The 20,579-nt window shown below is 36.5% G+C and overlaps 3 protein-coding genes across 4 annotated transcripts; 2 read left to right on the top strand and 1 right to left on the bottom strand.

The window, feature by feature from the left end:
• The first annotated feature begins 243 nt into the window (after positions 1 to 243).
• Positions 244 to 15,143, top strand: LOC137745596 (metallothionein-like protein type 2). Of its 2 annotated transcripts, XR_011069700.1 has the most exons (5): positions 384 to 428; positions 532 to 612; positions 690 to 808; positions 971 to 1,250; positions 15,008 to 15,143. XR_011069700.1 is itself a non-coding variant. In XM_068485570.1 (4 exons), exons 1-3 carry the CDS (start codon positions 361 to 363, stop codon positions 1,059 to 1,061), a joined length of 240 nt encoding a protein of 79 aa, XP_068341671.1. In that variant the 5' UTR covers positions 244 to 360; the 3' UTR covers positions 1,062 to 1,250; positions 15,008 to 15,143. The 2 variants fall into 2 exon arrangements, 1 of the variants encoding a protein (XP_068341671.1); XM_068485570.1 differs by lacking the exon at positions 690 to 808 and having other exon boundaries at positions 244 to 428.
• On the top strand, positions 14,095 to 15,143 carry LOC137745594 (metallothionein-like protein type 2). The gene is made up of 3 exons (XM_068485569.1): positions 14,095 to 14,261; positions 14,366 to 14,446; positions 14,726 to 15,143. The coding sequence occupies exons 1-3, from the start codon at positions 14,194 to 14,196 to the stop codon at positions 14,814 to 14,816; spliced, it is 240 nt and encodes a 79-aa protein (XP_068341670.1). The 5' UTR covers positions 14,095 to 14,193; the 3' UTR covers positions 14,817 to 15,143.
• On the bottom strand, positions 14,808 to 19,964 carry LOC137745593 (kinesin-like protein KIN-10B). The gene is made up of 13 exons (XM_068485568.1): positions 19,715 to 19,964; positions 19,434 to 19,602; positions 18,661 to 19,054; positions 18,340 to 18,545; positions 17,915 to 18,228; positions 17,768 to 17,831; positions 17,408 to 17,495; positions 17,029 to 17,309; positions 16,900 to 16,946; positions 16,769 to 16,790; positions 16,618 to 16,680; positions 16,434 to 16,472; positions 14,808 to 16,347 (listed from the first exon to the last, which is right to left on the bottom strand). The coding sequence occupies exons 1-13, from the start codon at positions 19,936 to 19,938 to the stop codon at positions 16,249 to 16,251; spliced, it is 2,010 nt and encodes a 669-aa protein (XP_068341669.1). The 5' UTR covers positions 19,939 to 19,964; the 3' UTR covers positions 14,808 to 16,248.
• Between the last annotated feature and the right edge of the window lie 615 nt (positions 19,965 to 20,579).

Genomic DNA, 20,579 nt, shown 5'->3' with positions numbered 1-20,579 from the left:
TTACTTCTTCCACATTTTTTTAATTTTTTAATATTTTTCACACACCACTAACACTTGATAAAAAAATATTAAAAAATTAAAAAGATGTGAGATAAGTAATTTGGAATGTGTGAATATAATCATCCTTATGTAAAACCGCCATAAAGACTATTCGAGGAGAAACGACAATGCATGGGATAGACTTGACGTCCGATCACGCCCGGTAGATATCAACAATTCTGTCTCCTCCAACGCATTATAAATTGAGGCTCATGGCTTCCCATGATTACTCGTTCAAAACAGAGCTTGTGGTTGTCTGCTTCTTTATCATCAATTCAATCAAACTTTCTGTTGTGAAATTTTCCATCTCCAATTCCAAAAATGTCGTCGCGCTGCGGTGGTAAATGTGGTTGCGGGCCCAGCTGCAGCTGCGCAAGTGACTGCAACGGGTAATCTTTCTAACTTTCTGATTGTTTCCCGAGAATCTTGAAAAAGAAAATCCCAGAAAACTTCTGCGTTTTGGGTTTTTTGACTATGTGGGTTTTTGTTCAGGTGTGAGATGGCTCCTGATCTGAGCCACAAGGAGGGGTCCACCACTGAGACCCTCGTCACGGAAGTTGCTCCCCAGAAGTCGTACGTCTTCTCATCTCTCGGAAATGAAATCCCAAATTATATTTGAAATTTGTAATTTGCCGATTTTGTGGTTATAGTTTTGGGACATACGGAGAACCAGAACTAGATGGAGACACTAAACCGACAATAAAAGTTACAAAACGACAGTAAAGGGAAACAAAATCGTGACTTATGTACGGCTTATTGTCTGTGTTACGTAAGTTAACTTTGTCTTTGTTTTGTTTTCATTGAAGCCGCGATCGGTATGATTTTGGGAAGTATGGAGAGAAAAAAACGTCATTAAACCCTGATTTATATACGACGTATTGTATTGTCTGTTTCGGAATCGTAACATTTGCTTTGTAATTTTGATGTGCAGTCACCCGGAGGCATCTGAGATGGGAGTTGCTGCCAAGAGCGGATGCAAGTGCGGAGACAACTGCACCTGCAACCCCTGCAACTGCAAGTGAGGGACAGATGCCACCTTCTGATGAAGCAAGAGAATCGCGGGGCTTATATGTTTAGCAGTAATATATATGTACGTGTGTGTCGTAATTATGATCCAACTTTACCAAGGTCGTGTTCTTAGAATAAATCAGCCGTGGCTTCTTCTGAGGTGCAGGTCCTACTAGGCTGGGATCTCGTGAGGGCGATCCTAGGTTAATTATGGCTTCTTGTTGTCTGTTTGCTTTGTACATAAAGTACTAGTGTTGATATTTATATGTTGTGTTGACTTGGTGGATCATATTATGTGTTTCTGATGAAATTAATGAAGAACTTGCTCCATCTTTTACTTTAATTTTTGGGTTAATTGACGAGGAAAAGGAGTGCACTAAGTTAAACAACAAAAATTTCTATGATGTTCTAGAGAAATTTGGAGTACAAGATAAGTTAAGAATTCGTCAAACATCTAACGATTATCGAAGAATTTGTTAGTCTGAATTAGTGTAGAAAGTCGTATATATGGAGAAGAAAACACACAAAGAGGAATTAGACTAGATTTGTTACTAAACCAAATATATTAAAAAATATAAAAACTAATGAAAATGGTTTCAAATTTTTGAATCTTAACCAAAAACCAGGTAATAAGTTTATGTAAGGGAACTTTAACGAAAAACTTCCGGTATTATTCACTTTAACAAAAAACCACATTCTTACACTAAAAAATCAATCATGTTACTAAACCAAATATATTAAAAATATAAAAACTAATGAAAATGGCTTCAAATTTTTGAATCTTAACCAAAAACCAGGTGATAAGTTTATGTAAGGGAACTCTCTGCCTAATCTTGATCTCCTAATCTTGATCTCACTCTGCACATAAACAATTCCTCCACTTTTTGTAATCGAATTGATCTCTCTACCTCTCTCTCGATCTCTCCACATCTCTGTTTTCATTTTCCATTCCATTTAAATTCCACCATTTTTTCGAATCACCATATTAGGAGCCTTTGAGGATGAAGAGAGACAAAAAGTAAGCGAGAGAGACGGAGATAGCCGGAGAGGAAGAGACCAACGAGTTCTACCTGAGGTACTACGTCGGCCACAAGGGCAAGTTGGGCCACGAGTTCCTAGAGTTCGAGTTTCGCTACACCAACAATTCCAACTACAAGAACGACACCATCATTCGCAAGGAGGTCTACGATATGGAAGCAAACTTGGTTGATCTTGTAGTTAAAGATGAGCCTAGTTATCAAGAGGGGAAGCACATCTTTTTATTATTATAAAATACAAATATGAAATTATAAGGAGGCTGCCAATAGAGGAAGCTAGCTTTCTACTTATCATAAATCACATCTTTTTAATATTATAAAGCACATTTTTTTAACCAAAACCCATATGGAGATGGTCCACACTTGAGACTAATTATCATTTAGTCTTTTGAGACAACTTATAAACAAGGTTTTGCCGATGCTATTATAATTAGTAATTAATTATATATTGAGTCTACCCAAGCCATCTTGGAAGTATGTCAAAATTTGTATTCGAATCGCAAGTTAGGTGTCTGATCATGTCTTTGTCAGTTTTGGAAATAGTATAGTATTCATATTCGGTTTTACAAGTTAGCGTTCAGTTTAAGAAATAGTAATAGTACCAATGTTCATTTTCATAAGTAGTGTAACACCAATGTTCAGTTTCAAAAATAGTGTGGTGCCCATGTTCAGTTTCCAAAATAGTTAGCGTTCGATTTAAGAAATAGTGATATTACCAATATTTAGTTTCATAAATAGTATAGTATCCGTGTTCAATTTCATAAATAGTGTAGTACCCACACTGTCACATCCCAGCCCGGGCGGACCACTTCCTGGGCCCGCTCCACCACCGTAGCACGATATTGTCCGATTTGGGCTTACCATTCCCTCACGATTTTGTTTTGGGAACTCACGAGCAACTTCCCAGTGGGTCACCCATCATGGGATTGCTCTAGCCCCCTTCTCGCTTAACTTCGGAGTTCCTACGGAACCCGAAACCAGTGAGCTCCCAAAAGGCCTCGTGCTAGGTAGAGATGAGAATATACATATAACGATCACTCCCCTGGGTGATGTGGGATGTCACAATCCACCCCCCTTAGGGGCCCGACGTCCTCGTCGGCACACACGCGACCAGGGTTAGGCTTTGATACCATATTGTCACATGCCGGCCCGGGGCGGACCACTTCCTGGGCCCGTTCCACCACTGTAGCACGATATTGTCCGCTTTCGGCTTACCATTCCCTCACGGTTTTGTTTTTGGGAACTCACGAGCAATTTCCCAGTGGGTCACCCATCATAGGATTGTTTTAGCCCCCTTCTCACTTAACTTCGGAGTTCCTACGAAACCCGAAGTCAGTGAGCTCCCAAAAGGCCTCGTGCTAGGTAGAGATGAGAATATACATATAACGATCACTCCCCTGGGTGATGTGGGATGTCACACACACTGTTTCTTGAATTACAGCAAAATAACTCATACTCTTTCTGAAACTGAACCAAAATAATGCACATTATTTTTGGAACGGAACTAAATAAACATTATTTTTTAAACTATAGTAAAATAACTAACATTATTTCTGGAAGTAAACCAAAATAACTCATACTATTTCTGGAACTACAACAAAATAACCACAATATTTATGAAGCTGAACAAAAATAATTCACACTATTTCTGAAACTACATTAAAATAATCACACTATTTCTAAAATTGAACTAAAATAATTCACACTATTTTTGGAACTACACCAAAATAATCACACTATTTCTTAAACTGACCCAAAATAATCCACATTATTGCTGAAACTACAGCAAATAACTAGCACTATTTCTGAAACTGAACGAAAATAACTCACACTATTTCTGGAACTACAACAAAATAACTCACATTATTTCTAAAATTGGACCAAAATAACCCATACTATTTCTAAAAGGTAACAAAATAAACATTATTTTTAAAACCACAACAAAATAACCAACACTATTTCTAAAAATGAACCAAAATAACTCATAGTATTTTTGAAACTATAGCAAAATTATGCACCATTTATGAAAATTGAACCAAAATAACCCACATTATGTTTGAAACTACATCAAAATAACTCACATTATTTATGAAACTGCACCAAAAGAACGCACACTGTTTCTGAAATTACAACAAAATAACTCACATAATTTCTGAAACTTAACCAAAATAAGCCACACTATTTATGGAAGGGAACAAAACAAACACTATTTCTGAAATTACAACAAAATAACTCACACTAATTCTGGATTTGAACAAAAAATAACACAGATTAATGCTGGAACCATCAGAAAATTATACACTATTTATGAAATTGAACCAAAATAACCACACTGTATTTTGATGGGAAGAAAACACTCAATTAACGAACCAATTTTTTTTATAGAGAAAATAGTGCAAAAACATACAATTTATAAAACTGAAGAAAACACTCATTATTTCTATATCTGGAAAAAAAAAAAATAGTGATCAAAGTGAAGTAAAAACAAAATTCATCATTTTGTATTTTTTTTTTTTATATAGAAAAATTGATCAGTTTATGGAATCACAAACATGAAAACATATTACAGTATTTTGGAAGTAAATTTTTTACAAGAATATGAGATTAGCATCTCTTTTTTGCCAGATTGCTGTGACGAATTTTCTGTTTCTTGTGCAATTTGGTTCCCCGTTTCATCCTGCTTTAGAATTTTGCGTCATGCTTGGCTCCATATGTGAAGCCATAGTAAAATCCACAGAGTTAATTAGTCTGAAAGGAAGATTATGTGTATCCAATGAAAGTGACAACAGTCATTGGATTAGGATAGAAACGAATGGGCAATTTGGTGGGTAAAGTGGCCGCAAGTGATCTGACTGATGGGGTGTCCCATTAAAAACCACCATAATTAAATAGCCATCTTTATATTTAGCAATCCCACTTCTCCGCTTAAACATGGTTCCTTTCTCTTTTGCGAAATTTTTTCTCTCAATTTTTTAAGTAACAATGATACTCACTATCCTGTTTATTACTGTTAAATGATTTTAAATTTCGAAATATGTGTAGTGGATTAATATGAATCTTAAAATTTTAATTCATCAAATAGTAATAAGTTGAGTAATGAGCGCTATCACTACTTAAAGATGATAATGAAAAATGCACTCTCTCTCTTTGTAATCCACTTAAAAGAGATTTTAAGCACAATTAGGGCAGACTCTGTAGGGTCATAATCATGTAGCTCTAGCTAATGTAGTGATAATTCCATGATCAAAACATTTGTGCTATTGGCGTTTGAAAGGAGTTTAATGGTTTGCAAAATTGGACGTAGAAGATGGAAGTTATGGTTTAGTGATGGTTTTACATTAATGGAGGTTGGTCAGAGGGTGTTGGCACAATTGTAAATATTCTAAGGTTTGTAACGGGCTGGGTTAGTTTCTATTAGGGGGTAATTATGGAAAGTCATATTTTCAGCTGTTGGGCTTTCTAAGTCAGCCCGTGCATAATTTGCAATCTTTATCCTTATGGATAAATTTTAGGCTCTTTTAGTTAAATAATAATTTATGATGGTTTTTGGTTAAATAAAAGTTGGCTCAAGCCGTTTTCATTAAAGCTCACATTAAAAAAAGATCTGTAGCTATGTATTTGGGATAATAATTTAGCCATTAATAAGACTCCAAAAAATAATCATCAAAGTGTTTGGAGAACCATCAACCTAGGGGTGGACACGGGTCGGGTCGGGCCCAAATTTAGACGAACCTGACTCTACACGTTATAAACTGGAAAGGGGCGGGCCGGGCTGGGTAGAGAGATTTTAAGTTTTGGAACCGGACCTAACTCGGCCAGTTTCAAACGGGCGGGTCCGGGGTGGGTCCATGGGTCCAACTCTATTTTTTTTTTTTTTTTTCAAAAATACATTTTTATAAAATTGCACTGTAGTGCACAGCATCATTTCAGCAGCACAGACGTTTTCAAAAATCACAAGAGCTGCTTCAAGCTTCAAACTTCTGCACAGACAGATTACAGGAGCTATTCCAAATCCAAAAAAAAAACATAAACATTAAAACCGAAATAACATCCACATTAACATCTGCAATAACATCAAACGTCCAACATCACTCCATCTGCAAGAGTGCAAGACAATTGCACAACAATTGCACATCATTTCTGTGTAGTTGCACAAATTGCACAGCAGCTGCACAGATTGAACACAGAGATCACCTAGCCTATTCCTATATCTTTGAACTCATTAATTAAATAGAACAGTAAGCATAGAATCATTTATGTCTATATATCAAGAATTAGACCCACCACATAATCATTTCTATATTCAAGAGCTCAAGATATCAAGATATTATGATTCTATTCCTACTTGCACTAACATCTAAAATCTTAATTCATATTCAACCAATCAACACAATGAAAACCAATGAACAATTTGATCCATCTCAAATCTCACCAAAAATATATGACATACCCTAACAGATTTATTGAGCGTGTTTTCATAACTTAAGCTTCAAATAATAAGTTTCTAATATTAAAAAAAAAAAAAAAAAACTATGTTGATGATATAAACAAAAGCCTTTCATTTAAATATTTAAACTTCTCGAAAGTCCAACCAACTTTCTTATTGTATTGGTCATGTTCTGTATGTGTTTGCATCGGATGTGGAGTGAGAGAGAGCCTTACCAACTTTTGGGCCAGCTTGTTCTTTGATTTCGTCTCGATAAACCTCACCATCAACTCCAATATTCACCTCACAATCACATAACCTTTAGCCTTAAAAAAAACCAAATGATCAAATTTCAACGATGAGAAACAAAGATAATCCAACGATAAGGTATATGATCACGTACAATGATATAGATTATCTTGGGGTTTTTTACATTTTCGAAGCTATAAGATGCAGGCATGTGCTTTGTCTTAATACTAACTGATGATGAATGTCACCAACACAACACAATTTAAGCAACAAAACCGTTTTACCAAATGCAAACCACCTTAGGCTTGAACAATCCCATTACTTTTCTTTTGTGAAAGTAGGAAAGACAAAATAAAGCTGAATAGGAACCCATTAGCCAACAAATATATAACTAATAAATTATAAATAAATGAACAATCTGATCAAAACCCATTAATATCATTACTCTGAACTTCACCAAGAACATAGAGAAAAAGGATTAGGAATAGAGAGAATTATTTTGTTTATATTCATATATCCTATAGGTAACTAGTGAAATATGAAATTTGTAGTGCATATTTAAAATTGGGGTTTATGTGTCCTGCAGTGTGAATTTGTGAGGATGTTTGCTTGTAACAGTTTCTACAATAATCAAACAGAAAGTGTTACGTCAATGAAAAGAAATTGTGCCATGCGTCTCTCTCAAGTGAAAGTCTTTCTCTCTTTTTGAGAGTATGTCTCACCTCTTTGCGTGAGGCTTCCAAATTTGAGCAAATCCGGTGGCGCCGACCATGCTTAGGCCAGGGTCAGTCGTTGTTCCCTCCTTTATTTTCTTGTTTTCTTTTTTCCTTACTTCTATTGTTTTTTCGCCATGGTTGTATACCGATCTGTTCTGTTTCTCTTTCCTTAATAGTTTCCCTCCTCTTTGTTCATCAATATTCCAATTTCCAACCATACAACCTGCTGAGATTGTATGTAAAGCTTCAATATTTCATCGGCTCAGATGTTTCTAACACCATCACTTTCTCTTTGTTCTCTGCGTTATCGGCAGTGTCATTCATGGATTTCCATGGACTTCATCTTGATAGTTGGCTTCTCTTGTTTAGTTGATGGCTATCCTTACTTTATGGATGTGCTCGGGAAGCAGATTGGAGTTAGATGTGGCGTTTGGTTAGGCATTGCTTGGTTGTGGAAGAGGATTTGGATGGATTGGGAAGATCTATGGTGGGGGCAAAAGCAATAGAAGTTTCTGGGTTTTGTTACTATGTTCTGGTTTATGGGCTTAACTCTTTCTTGGATCTGTTTGTATTTTGTTTAGTTTTGGCCCATTTTTTGTTGTTCGTAGGTTAGTTTTGGGCAATGCTTGTATGTAAAGTTTGTGTTTATAATAAAAAGTTACATTTTACAGGAATAATAATAATAATAATAATAATAAGTTTTGAGCATTTATTGTATTGTGTGTGTGTGTGTGTACATACATATATATATATATATATGTATGTATATATATGTATGTATGTATAGGTTAAGAGGCCAATGAAAACTTGATCTTTTTTTTTTAATGAGAAACTGAACTTCACTAAGCGCATATCTACGATAGGGATTGTAACATCCCACATCGATCAATGGAGAGGGGGCAATGTGCCTTATATGTACATACTCCCCTTCCTATAGCACAAGGTCTTTGGAAACTCACTGACTTCGGTTTTCATCGGAACTCCGAAGTTAAGTGAGTTTGGGCTAGAGCAATCCCAAGATGGATGACCCATTGGGAAGTTGCTCGTGAGTTCCCATAAATAAAACCGTGAGGGAATGGTAAACCCAAATTAGACAATATCGTGCTACGGCGGAGCTGGTTTGGGATATGACAGAGATGGCAATGGTTCGGTTTGGGGACGAAAATGCTATATTCATCCCTATAACCACGAAAATTAATTATATCTATAACTGCAAATTAACTATCGAAGATTATTCATAACCATATCCATCGAGAAACAGATTCTTTATCGGTTAACGATTATATCCATTTTTGTCAATATAAAAAATATATTGTTCAATTGACACATTATATGTAACAGATACTAATTTCATCACTAAATATCCATGTCTAACCAATAAGCCAAATATGATAAATTAGTCTAATGAAAAAAAAAAAAAAAGGATGACAAAAGCAAATACAACAACCACTAAAGAAGAAACACAAAACAAATCGTCACATAATTATGAAACTTGTGGCAACAAAATCAAAGCATTGATAATGTTGGCTAATTTTTGAACTCTTCCATAAGTATAGTTGAATTCTCATTGGTTATGATTCAAAATTTTGAACTTTCTCACAAAATGCAACTTTTGTAATGCTCAAAGTAAAGGGTTCGGTTAATATACATATATATATATATATATTATACAATACTATATTATATTATGTATAAATTATATTATATCCTTAATAAGTATTATTTAGGACGGATTCGGGGATAGATACTGATTGAGGACCCCTATATCCAAATTTGAAACCATAGCATAATAATATTTCCATTTTTTTCCCATATCCAAAATATATTCGAATTTCACCCCTAAATCCGTTCTTTTTGGGCACCTATCCACGGTTATCAGATTTAACGGTTTGAATTGTCATCTCTAATCTACGAGGACATACACAAAACAAAGAGAAGCCAAGATGATAATGTATCAAACTAAATATCTATGTAATGTGAAAAAGTTAGAACACATAATAACGCATGATAAGTTTGAAAAGCTACCATGACACTTTTGAAGAAGTTTCCATTAAATTTTCTCTAGTGAGCATCAAAAGTGCACTATTACAAGATCAAAGATACTATCATTCAGGAGAGCCTTTTTTATGTGCCGGAACACGAGGAAGTACACCATATGTCATTATCCGTGGAGGAAAATTTTTTTTTTAAAATTTTTCAAGTGTTCATCTACTTATATAATGACATATGACGTAAGCATAGTGAGAATTCTCTTCTAGCAAACGGATGAACTGCATTTGAGGCTTACCACAGTAGACTGCCCATTACGGTGAAAAGACGTGGCCCCAAATCTTGTCAAGTCTTGTTTGATGGGCTTTCCCAATGTAAGAAAAGAAGACTCATGTGGCACTAACAATGACAGGTCTTTTAGCCCATGTGGTGCACTTTTCAAATTAAGTCATGAGTTTGTTCTTTTATATGCATAGGATACGAGTAGGAGATCTGAAGTGGAAACCTCTCTTATATTTTGATACGCGAAGTATTGTTAGACTAAGAGTTAGTTGATAAAATTCGATCAATTTGGAACCAAGAGTGAAATTATATGAAATGAGGGTGACACAAGTACAACGACAGAAGCAAAAGACAACCATCCTTTTTAAGATCAATTCAAAGTGATTGAGAGAATCTTTGGTTCTTTCACTTTATGACTCCTTAATCACATTATTTAAATTAATCCAACTTAAAACTTAAAAAGAGTGATGGTTACATAAGAAACTTCATTGGCCACTAATTTTTAATCAATTTAATTAATTTAATTTAATTATATTATACTATACAACAAATATCTAGGATTTGCAACTTCTTCTTTTCACAACATGAACAGCTGACAATTGAGAACCTTTACTTGCCCATATCTATTACAAATAGACAAGATTTTGGTGCAATAATTTTAAATGTTTCCCATGGATGTAGATGTTAGAGTTGAAGAACCCAACACTAGTTATTTTTAATACCATAACCTTAAAAAATTTATTCAGATTTCGATAAAAACCTTACGATTAATTAGCTGCTTGCAATCATATACCGCAAAAAATAGCAAAAGTAGGACTCACAACCGTTCATCATACATTGTGTGATCATAAATTATTTTAAATTTTAAATTTTAAATTAAATATAAATAGTATCTAACGAAAATTGACCGCACGATGTACGATGAATGATCACGATCATAAGATCCTTTGGATCCCTAAAAAAATGATCCCGCGAGGATCCTTTTCCACAAGTCGCAATCCCTCATAAGAGGAAAAATTCAAGGCATCCGTTTGCATGAGATTTGTGTTTAAAAATTGTTACATCATTTTTTAATGTCATAATCACAATTGAATTCTACATCATACGTTTTATTTTAGTACAATAATATATTTTACACTATTGGACAGAGAGAAGTTTGGCTGAGCCACATAATAGACAATCTAATTTGATATCGAATTCGTCATCCCCGAAATTTGAAACTAAAATCTCTCACTTATAAATGAAAAAAAATATACAGACCGTAATACTGAATGATTTACATCATACATTTTAAGTCGGTTACCAAAATTTGTTATTATGTTTGGTTTGATGACTGGTGATGTGAGATTAGGTTAGGTAGCAAGTCTTTCTCAGTAGGCTTAAGAGTCAACATTCAACATACAATGTCACACTCGCTTTAATTAATAAAAATTAGTTTGACTATTATCTTATCACCACTCGTTTAAGGAAAGGGATTCTCTTCGGATCCCTTCCATCAAATCCACCAAATCAATCAATTCATATTTTTGAGATTTGATCTAATAGCTACAAATAGGAGGCTCTTTAAAAGTTATAATAACTTTAGCCGTTGAATCAAATTTCAAGAACTTGAATTAGGTGAATAGATGAATTTAGTGGAAGAGATCTGGGGAGAATCCATTTCCCTCATTTACCATCATAATCCAAATTAAGGTTACTATTTAATTTGGATCTCCAATCATTGTGGCTTGGCTAATATAGAATTCCTGCCGGTGGTGGTGGTGGTTGTTATTGGGAAAAAAAAAAAAAAACAAAGATATTTCTAAGTATATAATATTTACTATCCTTGCTAGGTTGTTTGTGGCTACATTTCAAGTTCAACACTCAATAATGTATGGCATGTTCCAATCTTTGTATTTGAATCACAGTCACGTGGTGTTGTTATTTTATTGTATGTTTGGACTTAACATACTTTTACTGATCGTTTTACACCTTCTCATCATCAGTAACATGGGAGGAATTATACGTAGACTGGAGGTTGCCATACCTCCCCCAGCCACCGTGGAAACAAGACAGTCCTCATGAAATCACTCATTTAATAGATGATTGTCACAAGTTTAAAAAGAACACCACTCGTCCAAGAGGTTAATGATTTCTTTACTTACAAGTAGAAGTGACAAATTAATTCATTGAGTTATTAATGATATATGTTAAGACTTGCTTAAATTTGATATGACTATAATGTAAATGTGAGATTAGTAATGGTGATGATGGTGTAAGGTGAAATAAAATTAAACGGGTTTTAACGAACGTTTATTAATAATCCAATGGACTAATTTGTTACATCTAGTTACAAGGGAGTATTTCCATTGCTGAAGTAAGTCTAAATTTTTAGCGTTAATCTTAGTTTACTACCTTAAAATTTCGTGGTTTTCAACATTTGGTACATGAAATTTTTTTCATCCTAGAGTCATACCTTAAGTCTTAATTTTGGAACAGTCTCATACATCCGTTTGCTTGCTGTTAAGTTAGCCTTTAATTGGCGACGTGACGTCCATATAGACAAAGATTATGTGCCACGTGTCATTAAGGGCCCACGTGAAAAATAAAAAATTAAATTAAAAAAAAAGAGTGTCGGCCACCCAAACAGGCCAAACCCTCCCTAATCCCCATAACCTCATTGTCGGCGGCAAGAGCAACAACCTTTATCCCCATCTAATTCTGACGAACTCCTTCCTATCTTTATTTCCCTGATTCTCTCACTCTCATCTCGAAAGGGCGTCAATCAGAACCCTGGCGAAGCCTACGCGAAAACCCAGGCCAACAAATCAAAGACCTCTCAAGTGAATCGAAGTCGATGGAGTCAGCGAGGACGTTGGAGTTATACAAAGAGGAAGTTTTGGGCGTTGAAGGGGGTGAGACAAGTGGTACCAGGGAACTTGTTGGCGAACATGGCGACTCCTATGCCAATGCCGCAGGTCTTGATGGAACACAAGGATGAGACATGAGCTCCAAGCAGGTTTAGAATGAAGTCCAGAATCGAGTTTTACTGTTGCGTTCATGCCTTCGAAAAACGTAGAAATTTTTGTTGCCATCGTCATGAAAAGCTCAGAGAGTCGGGATTGCATGCCCGAGTCCCATAGATCTCACCACGATTAGGTAAAACTGCATCTAATCCAAAAACCATCAGATCCATGCTCAATCCATGGATCCCAATATAGATCCGTCAATCTAAGGTTGAGTTTGTTTTCCTATGCCTCTGATTTGAGTTAATCTAAACCATGTGATTGTTTGAGAACATTGAAAATTTTGGAGTGGTGTTTTTCTGCGACGCACCTCCGCCGCACCTATTTTCTCGCAACGTCGCCGTTCATATCTCCGCCAACCAAAAGTCTTGAGAGAGAGATAAAGAGAGGGCCAGGGGTGGAGGTAAGGAGGGCCCTGGAAGATAGAGAGAGAAACTGAGATAGAAGAGAAAGAAAAAGAGAAAATTCAGACTTGGGGGGAGGTAATCAGGTTGTTGGGGCCAGCGGGAAGTGACGCCAACAACAACGGTGGAGAGAGAAGGGTTGGTTGAGCACAGAGGAGAGAAAGGAGTGAGGGGGAGCGGGGGTGAGGTAGTGGGAAGATAGTTTTTTAATTTTAATTTTTTTATTTTTCAAGTGGGCCCTTAATGACATATGGCACATAGTCATTATCCACGTAGGTGTCACGCCATCAATTAACGGCTGACTTAATAACAAACTTAACAAATGTATGAAACTATCTCAAAATTAAGACTTGAGGTATGAATCTGAGATGATAAAAACTTCATGTACCAAATATTGAAAATCACGAAACTTTAGAATAGTAAATTGAAATTAACCATAATTTTCATATTAACTTGTGTAATTATTTTTTATAAAAATACTTTATAAAAGCATATAAATATGGTTCACACATATTATAATATATACGTGAAAATAATAATACTAAATGAAATATTTTCTATACACGCAACAAGTTCTTCCATCCTCGTCATGATTTAAGAGGTAAAGCAATAATGGCACAAAAATCATACAAATCAACTCCATCGCACCCGTTGATCACCTCTCAATCACCCCAATCAACAATCCAACGGTGGATACACTTACAAAAAGGGTACACTCGAGAACACACCAAAGACATCCCCCACCCCACGCCTAATTATGTAAAACCGCCATAGAGACTATTTGAGGGAGAAACGACAGATACGTGGAAGAAAACAGGTACAGAGGGATTGGACTTAAATGCATGGGATAGACATGACGTCCGATCACACCACGTGGACGGTGGATATCAACCACTCTCTCTCCTCCACCGCACTATAAATGGAGGGTCATGGCTTCTCTTGAGTAGTCGTGCAAAACAGAGCTTGTGGTTATCTGCTTCTTTATCATCAATTCAATCAAACTTTCCGCTGTGAAATTTTCCATCTCCAATACCAAAAATGTCGTCGTGCTGCGGTGGTAAATGTGGTTGCGGGTCCAGCTGCAGCTGCGGCAGTGGCTGCAACGGGTAATCTTTCTAACTTTCTGTTTGTTTCCCGAGAATCTGGAAAAAGAAAATCCTAGAAAATTTCTGCTCTGTTTTGGGTTTTGACTATGTGGGTTTTTGTTCAGGTGTGGGATGGCTCCTGATCTGAGCTACATGGAGGGATCCACCACTGAGACCCTCGTCATGGGAGTTGCTCCCCAGAAGTCGTACGTATTATCATCTCCCAGAAATGAAATCCCAAATTATATTTGAAATTTGTAATTTGCAGATGTTGTGGTTATAATGTTGTGAGAGACGGAGAAACAGAAATAGATGGACACCAAACCGACAATAAAAGTTATAAAACGACAATAAAGGGGCTCCAATCCAAAATTAGGGAATTCGTGTATTTGAAATTTAATCTAACTGTTAAAGTTATTATAATTTTTAGAGTAAACTTCTGTTTCGGAGCGCTGCAACATTTATTTTGTAATTTTGATGTGCAGTCACTTGGAGGCATCTGAGATGGGAGTTGCTGCCGAGAACGGATGCAAGTGCGGAGACAACTGCACCTGCAACCCCTGCAACTGCAAGTGAGGGACAGATGTCACCTTCTGATGAAGCAAGAGAGTCGCGGGGTGGGCTTATGTGTTTATCATTAATATGTATGTGTGTGTTGTAATTATGATCCAAATTTACCAAGGCCGTGTTTTTAGAATAAAGCAGCCATGGCTTCTTCTGAGCTGCAGGTCCTATTGGGCTCTGGGATCTCATGAGGGCGATCCTAGGTTATGGCTGCTGCTTGTTTGTTTGCTTTGTACATGAAGTAGTAGTATTTATATTTATATGTTGTGTTAACTTGGTGGATCATATTATGTGTTTCTGATGAAATTAATGAAAAACTTGCTCCATCTTTTACTTTAATTTTTGGGTTGATTGACAAGGAAAAGGAGTGGAACAAGTCCAACAACTAAATTTTTGGGTTGATGTTCTGGATAAATTTAGAGTATAAGATATTTTGATGTATTAACCGTTAAGAATTTGTCAAACATCTAACGGTTATCGGAGAATTTGGTAGTTCGAATTAGAGTAGAAAGTCATATATATGGAGAAAACACACGATGAATAGATTATATCAGTTACTAAACCAAACATTTAAAAAATAATTTCTGTAGCTATGTATTTGGGATAATAATTTAGTCATTAATAAGACTCCAAAAAATAATCATCAATGTATTTGGAGAACCATCAACCCTTTCCTTTATTTCGTTCCACAGTAAGAAGAAAAAAAAATAAAAAATAAAAAGAAATAATTAGTGATAAGATTATTTACCGGTCCGAAATAGAGGCTTGAAATTTTGTTATGTTTGTGATCATTGTTAAGCAAATTTAGTGGTTCGAAATATCGAGACCTTTTACATTTTTTCAAAATTCACCCAACCAATGTTTATTATCTGGTTGGGGTTCAACCACAATTTTTTGTTGAAAACTCACCCTCGCTCTGATATTTATTGTATGGTTGTGGTTCACGTTACGCTTTGGACGGGGGATATTTTTATGCTTGGAGCAGCTTTTGGGCACTTCACATGTTGGTCAAAAGAGTTTCACTGTGACATCTTATATTAGTGTAACATCTTGGATGTCATATTAGTGTAATATTTCGGTGTGTGAGGTAAGTCTTTCAATTGTTGGAACGAAAATATGACGAAGCATAAGTGACTTGCAGCATCAATGACTCGGCAATAAGGCTTTGTAAATTTCATTCGGTTCAAGATTGTAACAACAAATAGACGGAATTCATTTGAAATCATGAATAATCTTCGTTACTAGTTTACAAATCAACACAAACAAGGTCTTTTCAGTCTTTTACAATGACACGTACAATCCAAGTCCACAAGGCTTTACTTGGATGAGAAATTTCCGTAGGTCTGCATTCTCACACGGGGTTTGACCAACTTGAGGTTGGATAGATTAAAAACTAAAATACAAGAGGTTTTAGAGTTGACATGGTCAGACATCCTATCCAAATTCACACTTGCTTGACGTGTGAAATATCTGAGCAGCTGGGTGTTGCCTTTATTTCCTTATCAAGTACCCCTATCGCTGCTTTGTTAAACAGGTTGACAATCTGTTAAAAGAAATTAATTAGAGCAGATTAGTAATCATTCATCATTCAACGGGGAAGGTTGTAGTGAAACTGTCTTCTGGGATCACCTGCTTAGTTGAGAGGCCTATTTTCTCCAAATCGTTCAGCTGAAACATGCAACGTTCAACATCACAGTTACTCAAAAATTTAGTTCCGATTTCGCTGTACCATTCCAATTTTATTGGATAGTCCATGAAAAAACAAATGTAATTCAAGTTTCATCTGTTCCTAAACCTTGATAAACTTGCTTACCGATTTTAAGGGGCTCGTTTCTCTGAGCTCGAGTATGTATTCAGCCATTTTGACTCCTATTCCCTGGTTGATGAACCCGACGAAAAAAGAAAGTATCAGAATGCAACTAATTATTTTAAGAACACACAAAGATGCAGCAGTTGATATGAACCTTTAACTCCAGCAGCTCTTCCCTGCAGTTGAGAAAACCAGTCAAAATATTAGGTTCATTTGGTATGATTTAGTGAAAAATGCAAGAAACGAAAAAACGAAGAAGCTTCTAAGAGATGATTAGATTTTTACCTGTTGGCTGTGTTCAAGAAGTCAATATAATCTTGAAGTAGGAACTTCTGTGCAAGGAGAGAAAAACAGATGAAAATCACATTACAAAGCTAGAACTTAAACTTATAGAGTTGTATGTAATGATTGTACCTTCAAGTTTGATCCGCAAGCAGTGAATTTATCAAGTGGGGTGCCTGTCCTTTGGAACATGTTTTTCGGGCAGGTCGCTAAAGAGGGAGTTTTCGGAGTCTTTGGATCAAAGAGTAGGGTGCAATCTCCATTTGTGAACATGGGTTCACTGAGGGGATTTTGATTTATATTGGTGTTGAACGGGGAGAGAGCTTTTCTCAAGGAACTTTGTGGTGTGTTTTTCTTCGCACTGATGGTTGATGAGTCGTTTGCAGAGTTTTCCTCCTGGTTTGATGGCATACCTATGCATATATACAAGAAAATAGTGCAATTATTCAATTTGTTTAGAGTGTTTGAAGGAGCATAGTAAGTAATAAAACCATTTAGAGCTGAAACATACCAGGTAAACTTGTATTTGATTCAAAAATGGATCCACCTGCTCCAGCCTTGCCCACTTGTTTATTATCCTTAGCGGCGAATTGCAGGCTCTGGAAAGCAATTCCAACTCATAAATACACAATGACATAAACATCAAACGCAAGATAAACTAATTCGGAATGAATTCAGTAGCTTCTCATCCCCAAGTGGAACTGCTAAACTCAAACTTTCAAATAATATGCCATCTTATGAATATCCTAATGTGATGAATAAAGTTTCACACTACATGATAGAGGAAGAATAATAATGTATTGAATACACTATAACGTGGTTCTAATTTTATCATTTTCCATCCATGTACTCCCTAAAATTTAGTAATTACCTCCAAATTGGAATCAACTAGACTTTCGTTGTCGAATATGTTCCTGATAGGCCTTTTGATTGTCCTGCAAAAAAATTACAATCAAACAAAAATGACTAATGCATAGCATGAAGGATATACAATTCAACAAGTTACTTGTCTTTGTACCTTTCTTTCACGGAGCAGGTGCTTCTGTTTGTATTAACCTTGGATTTCATAGAACTGAGGTTGATGTTGGGTTTCTTGACATTAGCAATAGAAGAACTTGGAGTTTTCCCCAACAAGGGAGAATTGAATGCTTCAATTCTTTGCGCACTCCTTGTCTTTCCTCTTGATTCAAGCCAAGTACGGAGTTTGGCTTCCATGTCAACTTTAACCTTCGGGGTTTCTTGCTTGTGAGCTGAAGGAACAAAGTTGGTAATGTGGCGTGACCGAGCTGCCAAGCTGACAGTATGAACAGACTCCTGGTACTCACCTGGATTCTATTATCAAAGAAAATTGTTTCCAATATAAGTTTCAAAGAAAAAAAAGATAATAATAAGTACAGGCCAGACGAAAGCACTTCTATTCAAACGCTAATTCAAACTTCTTACCAAGCAAGTAATCATCAAAGCCTGACTCATCCCACCTAGTGAGTCTTGTAAAATACGAGTCAATTTACTCTCTCTATAGGGCACTCGGGACAAGTTGTTGTTCAGTGCATAAATGACATTTGATAATGCAAACAAGGACTGGTTAATCTTTGCACTCTCTTGGAGACGGATCCCTTCGTTGCAAGTTCTTCTATTATCTTCATTGCCTGCTTGAAATACACATGTAGATTAAATAAAGAAAAGACAAAGACCATAAACAAATCTAATTTCCAATTGATTTTTACTTTAGTTATAGGGAAAAGTTTAGGGGTGGGAAAAGACCTGCTAAATCTATGAGATTCAACTTCCCAGTAACAGCATCCCCAGAACCATCATCAAGAGGAGTTGAAACGGCAATCACAAGGACACCATGGCTCCTACTAGAGACATCATTGAGACCCGTATGGGCGGTTTTCCGCCTCTGAATCCCACAAGAAAAGGCCTCATAAAACTCAAACATGGACTTTACAGGGACCCGAGACAGCCCCTTAAGATGAACCTGCCCATCTTTGTCATCCAAAACCGTAATTTCCTTGGCCTTGATCTCTAACAGGTCATAACACCGGTCCATATAGACCTCGTAGTATGAAAGCTCAACTGAGCTTCCTGTGCTCTGGCACATAGACAGGATTTTGGACATGGACAGCTCCATTAGACCCGGCATCTCATCCGTGCCCTGGAACATAAAATCCCATGCTGGATTAACATTACAGAAGAAAATGCTTCAGAACAAACACTAAAAGCTGCTTTTAGTTACTTTAACCTATGCTAATTCACAATTTTCATTTCTTTCCGGGGATAATTACAGATGATTATCCAGATTAATGATTTATTAATCATAAAATGCCTTCACTAATGTTTCATATGTGTGATCAGACGTTGGTGTAGCCACATTGGGTAGAGCGGATGTGCTCCCCCTCCCGGCAGTTTAGATTAGTTTAAAAATTAAAATGGAACATCGATTATATAAAAAGAAACGAAAAAAAAGTTCATATCTTTGGAGAATTTAAATTCAAAACTGAATTTTTGCCAAAAGAAGTAAGAAAATTTCAAACCTGTATAGTGTAAGTCTTTCCACTTCCAGTAGCTCCGTAGGCGAACACCGTAGCATTGCAGCCATGAAAGAGTCCCGGAATCAAGGGGCAAACTTCTCTACTGAAGATCCGGCCAACATTGTTATCCTCTTGGGCAAAGAAGGAGTCTAACCGATAGCACTCGTTTCGGCTACACCTCGAAAATCAAAATCAGGAGTCACCATCAAAACCCAGCTTCCCAAATCAAGAAGGCCGAAATTCATCTCCGAATTATCTGACTGAAAAGCAAGAAAATTACTCACCTTGTCACTTTATCTTTGAGGTGAACAACCACTTCCTCGGTGGCAGACTCGGATTCTTGTTCGATAACGGAAGCGCACGGCGTCGGATCTCTGTTACCGGTAGCGATCTCTTGGGGAAGAAAAGGGCGCACCCGAGCGATCACCCTGACCTTCGAAATTGAACTGGGGTTCGTGGATTTTGCTGGAGTTGCAGAAGAACTGTCAAGAGCTCGACCTACCTCCATTGGAACAAGGGAAAGAGCTTAGCTTGGATTTCAAGTGAGAGAGAGAATTGGGAAATTGCAGAACGGTCGGTAACTGAAAGATGGAGATAAAGATTAAGAGGAGGTCTGAAACTATTTGTCGAACGTTGGGGCTTTTTCAGTTTGAATTTTGGATTAGGTGCGGACTTGCCGTTGGGCCTCGTGTGTGGTGGGGCCTATTTCTTACTCCTTCGGAATGTTTGCCGTTCAGGACCGCTTAATAGGATAAGCGATTATTATGTCAATTTTGTATTAGATATTTTAAGTGCTTCTCTTAAAATGATTTGAGAAAACATTTAGAAATGTGTTTTTATGATGCCAAAATACTTTTAAATAGTGTTGGAATTTTTTTTTATTATCTAAAATTGCAAATGAGATGAGTTTTTGTGTTTTGACTGTCAAACGTGTTTTGTATTCATATTGAGCCAAGTGACATCTAAATGTAGGGAGCCCATTTTTCGTGAGCAGTGGTTTGTACCCATATTGAGCCGAGTGACATTTAAATGCAGGGAGCCCATTATTCCATTATTTGTGAGTAAGTCGGACAACCTACTTATTTCGACTAACACGTACAAGAATTACTTTTTTTTTCTTTTTTTTTTTTGAGAGGGGATGGGCTTAGC

The sequence above is a fragment of the Pyrus communis genome, chromosome 9 (genome assembly GCF_963583255.1).
Source record: "Pyrus communis chromosome 9, drPyrComm1.1, whole genome shotgun sequence".
Lineage (NCBI taxonomy): Eukaryota > Viridiplantae > Streptophyta > Magnoliopsida > Rosales > Rosaceae > Pyrus > Pyrus communis.
Note: the sequence above shows the minus strand (reverse complement) of the source record. Positions and strands in the feature narration are given on the sequence as shown.